We start from the raw sequence: 17900 nt of genomic DNA on the forward strand, positions 1-17900 counted from the left end.
GGTTTTAAAAAGAATAAAAAGACTGCTTGGGCCAAGGGAAAAACCACAACACGATTTGTTCTTTGAGAGGATTGGGGGGGGGGGGGGATGTCCGCTAAGGAAAGAGACATACAAGGTGGATAATGAAGTGTCATGATTTTCACCATTTCGTTGCCATCCACCTCCTACTGAAGAGACATTGGGACGGCCTCACGGTTTGAGGGCTTTCTGCGTGTGCGACGAGAGGGGGCGGGGGGGAGAGAGAGAGAGACTGCGCGTGCGCGGTTGCAGGTGCGTGGCCAGCCAGAGCCGCTTTCAAGTGACCGTGAGAACCAGCGCGCGGCCCGGGGCGCAGCGCAAAGCGCCGGCTGCTTCGGACGGGACTGGCGAGAAGGGCGGGAGGGGGCGTGGCCAGAGGCCTCTCCTCTCTAGCTGTGCGAGTAGAAGCCGTAGTAGCCGATGTCCTTGGCGCAGGTCTTGTCGCAGTCCCTGGGGGCCAAGGCGGGCTCGCTCTTGAGGGGCGAAGAGCTCTCGGAGACCGGGGTGCCCACCGGAGAAAGCCGCCGGCGCTTGGCCTGCTCGTAAATCCCAGAGTCGGTGGAATCGATGGACTTGATGGACGAGGGGGTCTCGATCCAGCTGGAGTCGGACAAGTCCTTCGGGGGCTTGGAGTCCTCGGCGGGCGGCCCGGCGGCGGGCGGCGGCGGGGGCGCCACCAAAGGGGAGCGCTCGGGGGGCGCCAGGCTGTCGGGTTCCTCCCCGCCGCCAGCCCCGGCGGGCAAATAAGGGTTTCCTCCAGCGCGGGCCCCGCTGCTGTTGGGCCAGCACGACAAGGATTTGGCGCAATACTGGGGCGGGCTGCGCGCCCCCCAGCCCGAGGGGTCCGGGTAGTAGCCGAGCGGGCGAGCGGTACAGCCGGCTGCCTGCAGCGGAAGCGCCTTGACGCCGGCAGCGGCGTAGGATAACAGTGTGGCGGCGTTTCCCGCCAAATCTCCGGCGGGGTCGTAGGCCGAGGCGGCCGCGAAGTCCAGCCTATTGTTGGCGGGCGTGACGAACCAGCGCTGAGGCGAAGGCGCGGCGGGCTCTTCGGCTTGCTGGGGAGACAGCAGCCCGTTAGGGTGAGGGACGCCTCGATCCGGGACGGGCCCGCCGGGTCCCACGCCGCCTCCGGCGCCCGCTCCCGGGTGGTGGTGGTGGTGGAAGCCACGGGATTTGGCGTAGTTGCTGACGAACTGGTCCTGCAGAAAGGAGCCCGCCGCGGCCGCCGCCATCGCGTAACGAGCCCCCGGCACGATCTGAGAGCGGGGAGAGTCATTGGGTGACGGAGTCAAGCGGTCCATGTCGCAGCCCGTGTAGATCCTGAGTGGGCAGCAGGGAAACAAAGCAGAAAGGAAAGGGGGTGACTGGGGGGGATTGGAGAGGTGGGGGTGCAAGAGCCCCCCCAATTTTCCTCCAGCCCAAAACAGCGCTTGCGTCCAAACCAGTGAAGGATCGTGGGTCTTAACATCTGTCTGACCTGGTAATTCAGCCTGCGAGTGAAACCTTAAACTGTCTACCGTGGACCTCACCCCATTTCTAAGAAATCAGTAGAGGCCTGCATAAGTGCACCAGCCTGCCTAAGGTCCCTGTCCTAATGTCCCCATTTATTTATACCTATTTCCTGTGTTCTTATTCATGTTTATTCTTATTCCTGTTATCTTGTACATGAGTGACAAACTAAATACATACATACATACATACATACATACATACATACATGCATACATTAAAAAGTTGGACTACAGTCCCCCCCCCCCCTTGCCCAAAAGTGGCAGAGGTGGCGCTACATTGGGGAAAGCTTGAGGCCTTCTTTCACTAATCCACTTAATTTATTCTGAGGGTGCCTCTGAACCCAGTGCAAAGTAGCCGAACCTCCACTGTTAGAGCACCATCTCGCCCTTAAACTAAAGGGCAAGATAGCCCAATCCCATTGCATCTTGCAGTGATGATAAATAGTGCATCTCTATCGCAATGTATTGCCTCGGTGACTGTTGGGTGGAGCTGCTAGTCTCTAGACTGGAATTACACCGAGGTCTGCATCCCAGTGACCGAAGAAGTCTTTTAGGAAAGCTAAATTTAAAAGTTATTGCTCCCCTCTTACAATTCCTGCCTTCTTGGACCAGGGATGTTATTTTGTCTTTCTCACTGCAGGCATCGCAACTCAAGCCACGCCACCCCTCTGCCGTGTAAGAACTAAGTGAGGCACAGAGTGGGTGCCCAGGTCTCTCCAAACTGCCAAAATCAGGGTAAGATTTTGATGGACAGAGGTTTCTCCAATCTCTGCACAAACTTCTCCAGGTGTAGGCCTAGCGGAAGGGAATACAACAGACTGCAGACCCAGGATAAAAAGCCCTCCAGAGGTCAATGAGGATGGCCAATAAGGGAGAGTGGGTTAGCTAAGGGCATGCTTGGAATCCCAAAAGCTTGAGATTCTGGGTTGCCCTAGAAATCAACATGCTTGTAGAAATTAAGACCAGAGACCAAGCCGAGGACAGAAGCACAAAATACTAAAATCCTAGACTCTACACATTTGATTTCTACTCTGAGGCATATAAACCAGTCTGGCTGTTTCCCCCACACCTTTTTTTTTAGATGAGTTGGGCCGAGAATAATAGAAATAGTAACCCAAATGCAACAAGGGGAGTTTACTCCAGAGATTCCAAAATTAATGGGAAATTAATGAGGCTGGAGTCCTTAAAATGAGTGAAGAAAATAGAAACCCAATGAAACTAACTTTCTTTGGGGAGGGGAAAAATATGTTTAAGTAGTGGAGGGCCACTCTGGGAGAGAATGGAAGAACCATGGAAATGGTGGATCTCCAGAATTAAAAATCAGAAGCAACTGATTAATTTATGTGGTCACTAGAGTATATCTGGAAACCCTCCTGGATGCAGATCTTTACATAAATTCTCTTATTCCAAAGGATTATAGCCTTGACATTGTGAATTTACTGTACTGCAAAGCTTCAAAATTGTAGAACTTGTTTCAGGTAACACTGCATTAGAATAGCTTTTCCCTGTATAACACACTTGGCAGTCAAATAGTTTTACTTTACTAGGAGTAAGCTGCATTTCTGCCCTGGATCTATTAAATAGGATGACCTCATAAAACTAGGGATTTCCAGAACTTCCCACACAAGGCTACTTTTCCTAACCCATTTAATGAAACAGAGGCCACACATAACATGAAGCTCTGAGTTTCCAACAAGGTCTCCATCCTTGGAGATCCAGAAAAGAAGAAACTCACTACATCGCTTATTTGCACCCATGATCCAACAGAGGCCTGATCTGCTTGATAATGAACCAAGATATGAAACAACGGATTGTGTTGGGTTGGTTATTACACACGTAGGAGTATGTTGCTTTAAAACGTGTTTTAAAAAACCCTTTTAAAGGGAGAGGGAAATCAGTCTGAAATTCTCCCTTGTTAGCTGAGTACTACTACAATCAATTCCATTGCCGCAAAACTGCTATTGGATTTGAAACGAGCTCCCTGCCTGTTCTCCCAGAATTTGACCTTTAGTGGGACAAGTACCACGGGCCCAGATAACTCCTGCTCCAGAGCCATTTGGTAGGAACCGCAGTTGGGATAGTCTGGGCACATTTATCCTAAGGGATTTATTTTTATTTATTTTGGTTATTTCTCTCTTATTTTGAAAACTCAAGGTAACAAATATAGCTGAGACTCCTTTCTCCTATTTCCCCCCACAAACAGCTGTTGGGCTAAGAGAGAATAACTGGCCCAAAGTCACCCAGCTGACCACTCATGCTTAAAGTGGGACTAGAACTCAGTCTCCTGGTTTCCACTTGGTGCCTTAACCACAACACCAAACTGGCTCTCTAGCTCTCCCTGGCAGCTTCCAGAGTGCCAGTAGCAGGGGAAGAGAGCTAGCAAGACACTCTCACTCAAAATCCATGCCACCATCAGCTGTCTATCAAAGGAGTGGGGGTGGGGACAAATGGTTGCACCCTTTTCTTCTGGATTAATCAATCCAGATAAGCTACCTCGACTTTGGCTTCCTCCTCAGGATTGCGGCTTGTCTGATTTTGTTGTCATTGCCATGAATGGGGATAGAGTGAATTAGAATTAAATTGTGGGTTTTTAATGTTCTACGCAACTTAAGAGTCACTGTGTGTGAGTTGGGCGGCTATATAAATGTGTTTAATTAACGAACACATAAATGGCTGAAGAAAAAGCACTCAGTCCTGGCAGTAGCAGGAGAAACTTTATAACTTGCTTAGAGCAAGCTGGTTAATGAATCCTGCTGTAGTTTGGCATGGTTTAGTTTCACTAGCATTTCATTGATGCTTTTCAGTTTCTGGGTTTGGTGCCCACTCCCACATTGGTTCTGGCCATCATGACCTTATGCCCTGGTGAGGTATCTGGTTGGTGAATCATTCCTGGAGATTGGAGAATTTCGGGACAGGAAAGCAAGATAGATGTACAATGTGACACCTTTTGGGAGCGTTCTCAACCTCCATTGTAACTTAATATATCTTGGGACATCTTTTTTGTCCCCTAATGTGCTCCCCAATCAACCACACTTTTGTCTAAATGTATGCAACTTTTACTTCCATGAACAGCTGACTGGGAATTTTGGGAGTTCTAATCCAACTCACTTGTAGGGGCATCAGAATGCCTTTCAGCTGCCCTAGTTTTCTTTCCTTCAAGGCAAAACTTCAAAAGAACTGCCTTGCCTCCCTCTTCCCAAAGGCCTATTTTCCTGAGGCCAGCTAGCGCTGCGTATACTCTTATCTACCTTTTTCTTCAGACAAAGCCAAGGTGCTTGCCAGCCCCCATTGCTCACTCTTAGTTGGGAATGCTAACCCTGACTTCAGTTATTTCGGAATAATCTGAGAAGATTGTGACAAACTTTAGGAGACATGCTGGACATCAGCATCCAGGTCACCTAGAAATAAGTTTTTCCTTTCCTTCCTTGCAGCTCAGTTTGGAGCTTTACCCCCCTGCTAACCTCTGAGATGATTTACAGTAGAGGGTAATTTGCCTATTTGCAGTAGAGAGAAAAGACTAGACAGTCTCTTGGTGTTGGTGAATGACAAAAGCTTCCTTGAGTGCCTTTTTCAGCGGAAAGGTGGACTACAAAGCAATACCAACAGGACTATTCCTTTTGCCACAACGACTCCGATTTTATCCTCATGCTAGGGGGGAGGGGGGAGAGGAGGAATTGAGAGGAATAAACGACGAGTTTCATCTAAAGCTTAGCTTAAAATTGAATACAGGCTTCAGGACATCGGCAACACCTCCGCAGTGTTTGTAATTGGAGATAATCCGGGAGAAATCCAGCCAAACGACGGGGTACTGATTAGACAGAGACCCGCTGGAGGTAATAGAGTTGTTCGGGGCTGAGGAAGAACTCTAAGCATCTCGCGCCTGAATCCTAATTGCTTGTTTCCAAGGGCCTGATTTTCGGAGGAAGCTTACATAGAGTTTATAGTCGGGACTGAATATTACCCCACTAGATAACGAGCTGCTTCTGGCGAGCCAGTGGGAAGTTCCTGCTGCTTATTACATTCAAAATATTCCCTTCACTTTCAACTGGGGGACTATTCTGTCCGCTTCGAATTCCAGGGACAGTTCGAAAGCTCTCTCGGGAACCAAAAAAGCTTAAGCAGGACAGCGGCAGGCGCTTGGGGGGTGGGATGCAAGTCCAATGCTAACTGAGAATGATTGGGGTCCGTGGAGCAAGCAAGGGAGCAACTATCTTCGTGCCCTGCTGCAATAAACCCTCATCCTTTGGGATTTACTGCCTTAGTTGCGCGTTAAACAACTACAAGTTTTACCCTGAAATATGGGCTGTTTTTATGGAGAAAGACAGAATGCAAAGCTGAGAGCCACGGAACTCTCTCCCGTTGCAAAGCCTCCAAGAGTTTCCTACACGCCCGCCATTGTAGCCACTGTTCCTCTAGTTCACATGCTAAGCCTCTGCGCTCCCCCAGTAAATTTATACTAATGATTTACCCAATAGCACGTATAACCCGCTCTCGAACATCCCAGGGTTTTCTTTGGAGAAGTAAAAAAAAAACAAACCACCCACCCGTCATCGATTTAATAGGGCTGGACATGCCAGGGCCAATAAAAGGCTCAAGACAAGGAACTTACGTGTCGTAGTTGTCTCGGAAGCCTTTTGCGAAGGGGTTGTGATCGATCTTCAGCTGTGTGATCTACAGGGGAGAGGGTGGGGGGAATAGTCAGCGGTCTGCTGATTCTCTGTGTAAGATAAACAGATACCTAGCTTTTCTTCTTCTCCAAAGTGGATTAATTCTTTTTAATAAAACGACGCCGGTCATTTCCTGGTGAGAATTTCACTCATGAAGAGAAAAGGTCTGGAAATAGATGAAGGCTAAGTGGCCTCTTTCCCCAGCACGTGCGCCACGCAAGGATCAACGGGTGGGGGGGGGGGGAATCTGTGATCCAGAGCAGAGAAACTTCGCCTTCCAGTTGGCTTTTTGTTCTGCCTCAAGGCGGTTGTCGGAACCGCCTTGAAAGGACCACAAAGTCGAGGTCAGGTTTAGGTACCTTTACGCCTCTTATTTCGAATTAAATTCCTCCTAATTAGATAAGACTAAAAAGGCTAATTTCGGAATAATTCCGCCGAGGATAGCTATGAGAGGGATTAGCATTTTAGACACATGTTCGGAATGTATCACAACACTCTTACTAGACAGTCGGATAAAACGTTTAACCCAGGTAACATTGTAGAATCTGGACCGACAGCTGTGGATGATTTGCAATGAAAAGGAAGGTTCTCTGAATCTCAGGGTTTTTTTTTTTTTTACAATGGCAGCAATATGGTTAATTTAATTTAACGCTCTTTTTCATATTTTCAATACAGGCTAAACTACAAATGAACTACAGAAGATTGGTCCCCCCTATAATACTAGGATGAAATATGGTTGACTAGTTTGCTATTCAGTAGGTCGAATAAACACAAAGATTTCTCCCATCCCTTGGCTAATTATATGGTTCAAATGAAACAAAGTCTTGGTGAACTAAGACTAATCTTTCCTATGTCCAGTAAAGACACATAATAGAGCCCCACAAACTTGTAGTTGGCTCGTTGGCGATTTAGAGTCTAACACAATGGTAATCAAAGTTTAGATAGAATTTGTTAGTGTGGGCTGCTATACCTGTTTCCTGAAAATTAATTTAACTGAGCCCCGAGCCCCTGATATATATATTTTAATTTCTTTTGCGGATGCATAAGGCATTCTCAGGGCCTACAGTAGAGAGGCAAAAGGTGGCCTGCACAAACCAAGGCTCAAATATCCTGGATCCAGCCAAGTTATTTTGGCACCCCTCTCGCCTTCTGCGATAGTCAAAAGCTGTAGTCATGCATTAAACAACGACCAATCTGCTGCCCTTCAAAGGCGCGCCAAAGCTGCTCTTGAGACCGTGGCCTCACCCTAGGGGCGGCTTTACCTTAGGCCGCAAAAGTAAACAGTTCCAAGCCAACCTGACAGGGAAAAAGAGAAGTAACTTTGCTCAGGAAGGACGAAGGGGCCAAAACCAGTCTATAGAGAGGTTCACGCTTTCAAAGGTTAAAGCGATCTGAAATATTTATTGCTCTTGGAGAATCTGAGAGGCTTCTCGCCCCCCCCCCCCATTTTTTTTTCTTACAATTGAGGCTGGGGAAAATCGAGACTCGAAAACAGGTTTGAATAATTTCGCAAACAGTTTAGACCATTAATCCAATCCCATCACTTTGTGGTCTGAAATAACCATTTCCTTTCCTCACACAGTTCGGGGAGTCTCACCTCCACCCTCCCGGCCTCCGTAGCTGCACTTGTGCTTTCCCCCCCCCCCCCAAAAGAAAAAATCCCGAAAAGGCTCAGGACGGAGCGAGCGAGAAAAACACTTTACATCGGTGTTCTGGTAGGCAGTGACGGCGATGAACTGCGTCTCCGGGAAAGTGAAGGTCTGAACCCGACCGGGCTGACTGGTGTCTTCGGTGCCGTCTTCGTTCACCTCCACCACGTGCAGGCGAGGCTGATATTTGTGGAGGGACTGCAGGACCACCATCTGGAGACGGAGAAAAAGTGGTAACGGGGAGCGAGGAGAAAGTCGGAGCCCTTTAATTATTTATTTTTACTTTGTATGGCAGATGGGGATGAACTTTATATTCCAGACCCGCTCCCAGGTCTCCCGAGAAACCGGACCGCCACACCAATCTTGCTTTCTACAAATAGGCTCTTCTTGATCCCTCCCCAGTTTCGAGGTTCAAAGGAGGGTCGCCGCCGGACTTCGCCATCTGTTCCAAAAACTGCACCTCGCTTCCACCACCCCCATCCCCCAAGTTACTAGAAAGCTGAAAGTAAGAACGGGAGGGAAAAGAAAAGCGCCCGGGCACGCCCGACTATTCCTCCGATCCGGACTCCTTTCTCCCCCGCGCTCTCCCACCCCCCTTTAATTGAAAGGTGGGGGGGGGGAAGCCGCCGAGGTCGCTTTAGGAGCTTTCAACCGCCTCGATTCCGAAGCCTTCGCCCGGGATCGCCTGGGAGAAGACGGCCTCCTGCTCACATGCTGGTGCTAGCGCAGCTCCTTCGCGGAACCTGTCTATTGAATTAGCCTCTCCCCCCACCAGGTTTGTACAATAGGGGATGGATTTGCAAGAACAGACGCAAATGAAATGAATGTGGAGCGCAGGATGGGATGCCCGTGCGTGCAATCTCTTGGTCCTGCAGGGCGCAAGGCCGCCTCTCTCGAGCCCCAAAACTGACCTGCCCATTGTTGTTGGACGCCCCTTTATTGTTGGTCAATTTCAGTTTCCCGAAGGAGATTTCCTGGCGCATCCAATGGGCTCCTGTGTTGGGCGAGTCCGGGTGCATGTAGACACGGTTTCCTGAAGACGAGAACCCCCCACCCCGGGTTTGTCAAAGAACAAACAAATGTTGGAGAGAAAGACATTCACACAGTGACTCTTCCCTTCCTTCTCTTTCACCCCACTCCAACCTTCCTTAGATGATTCCTACAATTTCCCCAGACCTCCCAGCTTCAAAAAGACAAATTTGCTCCTTCGTTTTATTTACTATATATACTGTGTTATGTGGTATTTAAACTCGGGAAACCGAAGAAACAAAGCGGGAATGGGGGTAAAGCCAGGGGAAGACCTTCAGTTTTAGCCTCCCCCCCAGCTAAGTTTTGTTTAGTCTTACCGGCCCAAGAAGGTCCACTAATGATGTCTTCTCACCTAAGCCACCCGAGCCCGGGATGCAAGTCTTTGCGCGCGCCCGCGTACGAGGGAAAAGGGGAACCGAGAGAAGGACTTGCCTTGCACGTTGGTGTCCGCTTTGCCACAAGGCACCCACTTGCCGCCTTGGAACCGCCAGTGGTTTGGGTCGGCCAGGATGACATCCACAAAAATATTGTAGTGAGCCGTGGGATCCAGACCCGAAATATTAAAACTTAAGAAAGGGAACATTCGCCTGTTTTAAGAAAGAAGGAGGGAGAGGAAGGTGAGGAAAAGTGACGGGATTGAAAAGGAGGGAGATCATAATTTTATAAATACATAAACTGCCCCCTAAAATTCTCAAAAACCTTTTCTTGAGCGAATGTTGAAGAGAAAAGTACCCAAAGGGTACCCCGATTTTAGGCATCTCGCTCCGTGCCTTTTGCCTAGCGGATCGAGACTAGGAGAAAACGGTGCTCTGCGTACTCATCTCCAAGTGAATCCGGCTGAAATCGAGGGTTATTTCCGAGGAAACCGGGCTGGAGGATTGGCACATCGGCTTGTAACCCAAAAAAGATCCTCGCGGGTTTCTACTGTAAATTTGCTCGGAAGTAAGTCCCAGCGATTTTATTGCCTTTTGCCTTCAACTGATGGATTGTCAAATTTCAACGCGCAAAAAAACAACAACCGAGAAGTGATGGACTTTAACCACCATTCGGGGGTCAGCTAAGGAAGCGAGGCGAAGCTCTTGATCGCCAGAAAGTGCGGCAGAAATGGCCCAAGGTGCACCGAAGACCCCGAGGCCCGATCCCAAAAGGAATAGCCAAAGCTATCATTCTTCATCTTGTTTATGACTCTTAAACAAGTCAGAGCGAGGAAGGAAAATATCCTTAAAAAATTGGGGGGGGGGAGAGAAGCTCATAGGCCCAAATATGTATTTAATATATATATATTTAAAACTAAGAACTGGATTATTCCAGCCCCAAAGACAATATTGCCATTGTTTTTAATCTTAAAAACCTGAAGCAAAAAAGGAAAGGAAATGGGGAAAGGAAAAAGGAAAGGAAAAGAACACGAGAGGTCTACAGCCAAAGGAGAAGGAGAAAGGATAATGACGACAATAGCAATAATAAGAGTTGATGAAGATGCAGATGAAGATGATAATACAAGAGGTGCGGGACAAGAAAATGGGGGGGGGGGATGGCAAATAATAATAATACTTTGCACAGAGCCCGGAGTCTCGGCAGGAGAGCCGGCTTTTCCCCCGGCCAGGCACCCGGGCTCGGGTTCGGAGGGTGCTCTTGCTCGCCCTTTCCCGGTCCCTCAGCCTCCCTCGTCCTCCTCCGCTTTCTTTTCGGTGGCGTTGCGCCTGGCTGGCATCCTTCGACCGCAGCCGCAGCTTACCTGCCTTGCTTGGTAATGATCATCTCGGTTTGGTGTCGGTGGAACTTCAGCCAGAGCGGCCTGTTGCATAGGTAGACCTGCGCCTTGCCGGGGACGAGGCCAGCCTGGGCAGAGGGGAACTGATAGAACGGCGAGCCTTGGTAGGAATGGCCGTACTGCTGCGGGTAAGGGTAGCCGGCAGCCGGGTAGCCTTGAGGCGCCGCGGAGTTGGAAAGCAGGCTGTTGTATGCTCCGTTGGCGATGACCGGGTGGTGCGCCATGTAGCGGCTGGGGCTGGCGAGCGAGAAGGCGGCCGCGTGGTTGTGCTGACCCGGGTAGGGGAACATGGTAGCGGCGGCGGCGGCCGGAGGAGCCGAGGCAGTAGCCGGAGGCTGGCCGGAGGAAGCTGGCGTGGAGAGCAGGTATCGATCCGCCGCGGCTGCGGCCGCCGCCGCTGCTGCTGCTGCTGCCGCTGCCGCAGCCGCCGCCGCTCCATCGAAGGTTGGACGGAGCTGCTCCTGGCCGCCGCCGCCGTCCAAGACGACAGGCGAGAGTTTGGCGCGCTGCTGTTGCTGCTGTTGCTGCTGCTGCTGCTGCTGAGGCGGCGGCGGCGGCGGCGGCGGCGGCTGGGCGTCCCCTGGCGGGTCTTTGGAGTCAGGGAAATTGTCTGCCTCGGCCTGATTCGTCATCCCCCCCCTGGCGAGTTTTTTCAGAGGTGAACTTCTCTCCAGGTTGTCAGCGCTCGCCGAAAGGAGGGCGGCGGCGGCGGCAGCCGGATGGTGATGGGGGTGCGGGTGGAGGTGCTCGTGCAAGACAAGCTCGGATCCGCCCGCGGCAGGCGGGTAAGCGCCGCCGCCGCCGCCGCCAGCGCTCACATGGAGAAATTTCTTGGAGAGCATCATCGACGGAGGCGACAGACAATGCTCCAGCTGCATGGCTCCAGACCCGGCCCGTTTTTTGGCCAAAGCCTGCCCGGGGTAGCGTAACGGTAGCACGGGGTCGCTTGGGGGGGGGGGCGGGGGGCGGGAATCGCTTAAGGCCCCCAGCTCATCATCCCGGGACCCTCGGCGGCGAGGGACCCAAAGCAGCTTCTCCCACCACCCAAGGCTGGTCCCGAACTGAAGCCACAATTCCCTCCCCCACCCCCTCCGCCGCCACCAAAAGCACCGCTCCCTGGGAGAAGAGATTGGCCAATTGACACCGTGCAGCAATCAGCCAAGCCGCACTTTTGATCTCCCTGGTTGCCGAACGCATGAAACGGCTCCTGCCATTGGTTAACCGCTGACAGTAATTTAATTAGATAGACGTTAATTAGGATAATCACCTGGCTCCCGGTCGCGCGACGTTCGAGGCAAATGAATATATATATATGTGTGTGTGTGTATAATACTTTTTACTGTATGTGTGTATATATATATATATATATATATATACATACATACACGCACACGCACGCACACATATACAGCAAAATCGATATAAAATACTTTGTTTACAGTTATTTATTTTGTGTGAGAGAAAGAAATAAAGAGAGACCCTACGCAGCCCTCTACTATCCTCTGTGGCCACAGTGTAGAAAGTCTTGAGGGAGAGAATTTGGGGCACTGGCGTCCCGCCCCTCTCCTTTCGCGCCGGCCTTTCTGGCTACGCGACTCGGGGCTTTCAGGAGCCCCGAAGCCGAGCCGCCACCCCTCTCTGGGCTTCCTAGCGTCGCGTTTTCCTTCGCCTCGCAGGCAGCTCCAAAAGCTCCCGCGGCGCTCAGAGGCGGTAGAGGAGAGGAGGCCCCACCTCTTCCTTAAGGCGAAGCGCTTGGACGGGCCGGCTTGTCCCAGAGTTTCCCCTGAGGTAACGGCCGGCAGATTGGCCGGCACGTTTCCCGCGCATTCTGGCCAAGAGCTGCCCGCTCCTGGCCCAAGCAGGAGCGCAAGCTCTTCCCCAATGCCCCGCTCGCCCCTGCCGGAAGGAATCGCCAGCCAGCCGCAGATAGCGAGAAACTGCGCCACTGCGTCTCTTCCCCCACCGCCATCCGCAAAACACCCCAAGTCTGATTCTCTCTTGCTTTGGAAAGGAGCGTCATCTGAAGCGCCTTGAGTGACTGACTTGCCTTGAGGTTGACGCTTGGCTTCCTCGGTAAATAAATATTTTATTTGCGCGCAGACATGCGGGGTAAAGGAAGTGAGCAGGGGGGGGGGGAGAGACGCTCCGAGAAAAACAGGATAACAGACCAGCATCCAGTCAGAGCTCGAATTCCCCCCCCCCCATCTCTTTTCCCCCCGTGGCCCTCTCCCTTCTTTCCTTTAGGCTTGTGTTCCTTCGGTGTTTTGAATACTTTTTCCCTCACGCCCAGCTCTCTTCTGTGATAATAAGCTTGTCACAAGTAATTACCTGGAATTTTTTTTGTAGGAATAAATTAACGTCTTGCTAGAATGAGAAGGGGGGAAATGCTTCGGGATTGATTTGTGGGGGGGGGGTAGAAGGAGGAGGGGGGTTTGGGGGTTCAAACGCACCTTTAAAACAATAATAAAGGTTTGAGAAAAGCCGAGCTTAAGATAAAACACGGCGGTGGCCCATTGGGTTCGGTTTAATTTAAAAAAAAACCACCAACCCTCGGTCTGGAAATCCAGAGGCCACAAGGCTGCGTGTTCAGCCATTCTTCCTCAAGAATCTATTTCTCGAGTTAGGTTTGCCTTGAGAGGAATTTCCCTCTTTAAAAATCGCTCGAAACGTGCCCTGATTGTCTCCGGGGTTTTTAAACCACATAATAATAAAAATAAAAAGATATATAATAGCAGGCGTAACAGGAGCAGCAGTAGCGATAATCATAACCGCAACCAAGAGAAAATGAGAGCGGCGAGGGGGAGCGAATCGGACTCTCCGAGTACCGTAGGAGCCCTTGGCCGATGCGCTTCCTCCCTCCTCCTCCTCCTCCTCTTTTACTTTTCGCTGTGGAGACTAGGATGGTCCCTGATTGGCTGTCCGTTCCACTAATCACAGGTTGGCAATTTGGGGCAAGATAGGGACCGTATTATAAGTGGTCAGTTTTTCTTTGCCATTAAAAAAAACTGTTTTAGATTACAGCTAAAGTTGAAAATACCAGGCTTCCCCCCCCGCCCCCCCCCGAATTAATTCCACCCATCTCTTCCCATATGACGGTGGCTGTTTTTCCAACAAAGAGCTGGAGGAAGATTGGAAACCTAGCATTTGGCGCTGCAAATTTTAGTTGAATCACAGGTTATTTATTGTACTGCCTACTTGAATTTCAAAATTTGCTCGAGGTTTCACAATCCCCCCCCCCACTTTTTGCCATACTGCCACATAATGTTTGATGCACATTGAACATTGTGAGGAGAGTCATTAAAATAAGTGGGTTGGTTTATTATATAAACCCCCGGAATTCAAGCTCTGCTTTTAAAAAGCTGAAATTCAGATTCATATTTCTTAGCTGAACTTATTCTATATGAGAGCTAATTCCACATTTCCAGAATTAATCTCTTCTAATGTCACAATACTGATAGGAATAACATTTTAAACAGTGGAATGAGAGTTTTTAGGAAAATGACAAAATATGCTTCCCTAATGGGTTATTGAAAAATGTTTCACTCAGTTCAACAAAAAATATCCAGTCAATTAAGCAAAGTTTAGTCTCTTGTCTTACTCCCATAATGAATGAGATTTTGTGAGGTTTTCTTTTTTTTCTTTTAACCATACTGTTACAGGCATAAACCCCAGAGTTTACCACATGCAATCAGTGGACAGAAATCTGGCAGTGTGTATGGCTTACTCCCATATAAATCAGTACAGAATTCTAGCCCCAAAGTGGTAACACACTTCAGTCTCCTGTTTCCCAAGACATTCTGTTGTAGCCCATAAAGTTGCCATATTGCAACAACAACAAGAAGTTTCAAAGGGAAACTCTCAAACAAAGCTGCTAAGTTGGAGTTAATTAATACATTCCCCGAGGAACAGTTCTTGTTGGTCTGTTTCAGCAAAAGCTTATGCCACAATATAGTCATTAGTGTTTTAAGGTGGTGCAAGTTGTGAGCAATGCAATCTTATGGTACTAATGTCAGGCATAAGAACTATCTTGTTGCAGGAAGTACTTTTGTCACACTTCCACTGTTTTGAGTGAGAAACAATTTACTTGGGCTATAACAAAGTGTGTTGTTGCTTGAATATAGCAGTAGATTAAACAAATACATTGGGAGGGGGAATAATGGAAAAATCAGGGCTTCCAAAATTCCAAATACCTTGTGAGCCTTGAAGAAACCTGACATAATTTAGATAGTTTAAACTTCTACTTACCTTTCCTTTGATGTCCTACTAATGGTCACAACTGGTTTATGGTAGGTTTTATGTAGAGGATGGAAAATGAGTTACAGTAAGGAAATCAAGATCTGTAGATTGAATACATTCTAAAAATAATATACCCATCAATTAAAAATGGTGAGAACTTGTGATTTTTAACATAGGAAGCCATTGTTTTGCATGATATAAATACTTTGATTCTATGGCTGAATGATCAACACTAAATTCACATTTTATTTTCCAGTGCTGCTTGTTTATTTCAGGTTTATTCAGTTGGAATGTTTAAGCTCCATATTCTTAGTTATTAATATATAGTTCCATTGTTTTCTGAAAAACATATATGTATGCATAAATGTGCTTGTGTGCCATACTTCTTGAAAGAGCTAATAAAAATCCGTATTTTAAAAAAGCTTCAAAATTTCATGTTTAAATTTCAGATCAATTTTCATCACCAATAGACAATACTCTTGTGTGTTAATTCTGGGGCAATTAACACTACTGGAGAAAGGATTGCCATATGCAAACTTATTCTTAAACTGGTTAACAAGGCCCAACATAATGCAAATTCTGACATTAAAAAATGCCTCATCTGACCAAAAGAAGGGTGGAAAATAAATTAAAATATTAACAGAGTCCTGTATCTCTTAGAGTTGAAGTTAATTGGTGCAAGAACTATTGCAATTTCTGGGTTTTTTTAAGAGACTGCGCCCAGACCTCCAAAGTTCACTATTACATTTCCACTCATTTACTGAATAGGTTTCAATTGATAATTAAGGAATTCTGGTCAACCTAAACCATGGGTGTCAAAACACGTGACGTTTTCCCCATTTGCCGAGGTGGGGTGGGTGTGGCTTGGGTGTGATGCATCTGGCCCACAGGTTGCCAGTTTGACAACCCTAACCTAAAGGCTGGATAATTTCAGTGGTGAGAGATTAGAGTAATTTCTTTGGTGCCCTCTCAGCTTGCTTTCAGATTACATTTTCTTCTATGTTAGAGTTATGTTATTAAACTTGCTATACTGCCAACTATAGTAATTTCTTGTTTGTTTAAAATTGTCAGAGAAAAATACTTGGTGTCTCTGGACTCCAAGTCTGATGGGGGTGTGGTTTTCTTTTTGATAGTTATAAAGAGTTGACAATGGAAAAAGGCATATCTCATTTACAGAGAACACTAAAGTATTTCCAAGCATTTCCAAGAATGGATAAATTGACCTCACTTTATTTAAGCAATTTTATATGTCATCAGTTTTAATTTTAAGGCAGATATGCGTACAATCACTCTCTCAGACCTTTCTAGATGTCTTGAGCTACATCTCTAATCAGTTTTATACAACAAGGTCGGTCAGAAACATCTGGAGTGCACTGTACTGTCACCATGCATTAGGAACAATAACAAAGGTTAAAATAAATGTAACATTGTATAGAACATATATGATTTAATATGTAAATAGTTTGTGTGCATGTACACATTCATTATCTATAACTCACCTTTCTGCTCAGTGACTTAATGATGTTTAAATTAACATGCAAACTGCTTTAATACTAAAGCCAATTTAATTTTTTTTAAACAGGATGTAACTTGGAAGGAAACTGTCAGGCACCACTCCATTCCATAATTAGGAAAGAAGACTAAGAGACTCCATTGTTGGAAATCAAAAGTACTTTTACTAATTATAAATGGTAAGCGAGCAGTAGCAAAGCAAAGTCTGCTTAATTTGGCACGAAAGCATTTGATATATAGAATAGCCCGTGCCCCCCCCCCCCTTAGGATCAAAGCCCCAGTCCAATCATAAGTCCTTCAAGTGTCAGGTGTGAGATAACTTCAAAAAGACAGGCCGAGAGATGGAATGTCGAACCCGTTGATGCAGGCGGGAAACACAGACGCATGCGCAATCCCAACGACTGGCACATCCTAGAACATTCCTCCAGCACATCAATTAACCCCTCCCAAATACCAGCCCCCCCCTTCCCGTTTCATGGCAGCTGAAGCAACAGCAAGGCAGAAGCTGACATCCGGCCGTCCCCCAGAAAAAAGGCTGTCAGGCCTGGAAAAAAAAAAAACAAAACAGACAAACGACAAAAAGACAAAAAGAAGAGGGAGGGGAGAGAAGTCAAGGCTTGTCGGGATAAGCAGCATAAAACTTCTGCAGCAGGCGGGGAGCACGAACGTGGGATTTATCAACCCATTCCGTGTGGGAGGGGGGGAAGTGCTTCCAAGCCACCAGGTATTGGATGCGATTACGGTGCCTGCGGGAATCAAGAATTTCACGAATCTCAAAATGATGTTCCCCATCAATCAGCAACGGAGCAGGCGGAGGTTCATCTGGGGGGCGTAAGTGGGAAACCCGAACAGGCTTGATAAGGTTGATGTGGAACACCGGGTGGATGCGGTTGAGGTGTTTGGGCAATTGTAAACGAACAGAAACAGGATTGATGACTTTCACAACAGGGAAAGGGCCAACATACTTGGGTCCCAATTTCCTTGATTTCTGTGTGGTGTGCAAGAATTTCGTGGACAAATACACCAAATCCCCAATGCGGTATTCATAGGGCTGAGAGCGTTTCTTATCGGCTTGCTTCTTATGGGCCTTATGGGCAGCGTCCAAAGTGGAGAGAGTCAGAGGCCAAATGCAACTGAGACGCTCACTCCAGTCCGCCACGGAAGGAACCTGTGGTTGGGCAGTAGGTAATTCGGGAATAGGAACAAAATCTTGGCCATAAACGACTCGAAAAGGGGTGAACCCCGTGCTGGAGTGAACCGAGTTGTTGTAGGCCACCTCGGCATGTGGTAACAAGTCGACCCAATCGTCTTGTTGATAATTGATGAAACAACGTAAATATTGCTCAAGGACGGAATTAGTACGTTCACAGCCGCCATTAGTCTGAGGATGGTAGGCGGAGCTAAGGCCCTGGGCGGACCCAATGCGTTTGAGAAATTCCTTCCAAAAAGTAGATGTGAATTGGACCCCACGATCGGAGATAATACGGTCGGGAACCCCATGCAAACG

General features: G+C 48.1%; 1 protein-coding gene across 1 annotated transcript; it reads right to left on the reverse strand.

Annotated features, from left to right (window-relative positions):
* Window positions 1-407: 407 nt before the first annotated feature.
* On the reverse strand, window positions 408-11523 carry TBR1 (T-box brain transcription factor 1). Its single transcript, XM_032230299.1, has 6 exons — window positions 10610-11523; window positions 9307-9461; window positions 8757-8878; window positions 7900-8058; window positions 6139-6200; window positions 408-1338 (listed from the first exon to the last, which is right to left on the reverse strand). Exons 1-6 carry the CDS (start codon window positions 11521-11523, stop codon window positions 408-410), a joined length of 2343 nt encoding a protein of 780 aa, XP_032086190.1.
* Between the last annotated feature and the right edge of the window lie 6377 nt (window positions 11524-17900).

Source organism: Thamnophis elegans, chromosome 1, assembly GCF_009769535.1.
Source record: "Thamnophis elegans isolate rThaEle1 chromosome 1, rThaEle1.pri, whole genome shotgun sequence".
In the NCBI taxonomy this organism is placed as follows: domain Eukaryota; kingdom Metazoa; phylum Chordata; class Lepidosauria; order Squamata; family Colubridae; genus Thamnophis; species Thamnophis elegans.

What these genes read in the sequence shown, in the direction of transcription:
- TBR1 (XM_032230299.1), bottom strand. Translation starts at nt 11,523, where the DNA reads ATGCAGCTGGAGCATTGTCTGTCGCCTCCGTCGATGATGCTCTCCAAG. An exon ending in AGCGGACACCAACGTGCAAG is followed by an intron (nt 8,879 to 9,306) that starts GCAAGTCCTTCT and finishes TCTCGTCTTCAG; the next exon opens with GAAACCGTGTCTACATGCAC. An exon ending in TTCCGAGACAACTACGACAC is followed by an intron (nt 1,339 to 6,138) that starts GTAAGTTCCTTG and finishes CTGCCCACTCAG; the next exon opens with GATCTACACGGGCTGCGACA.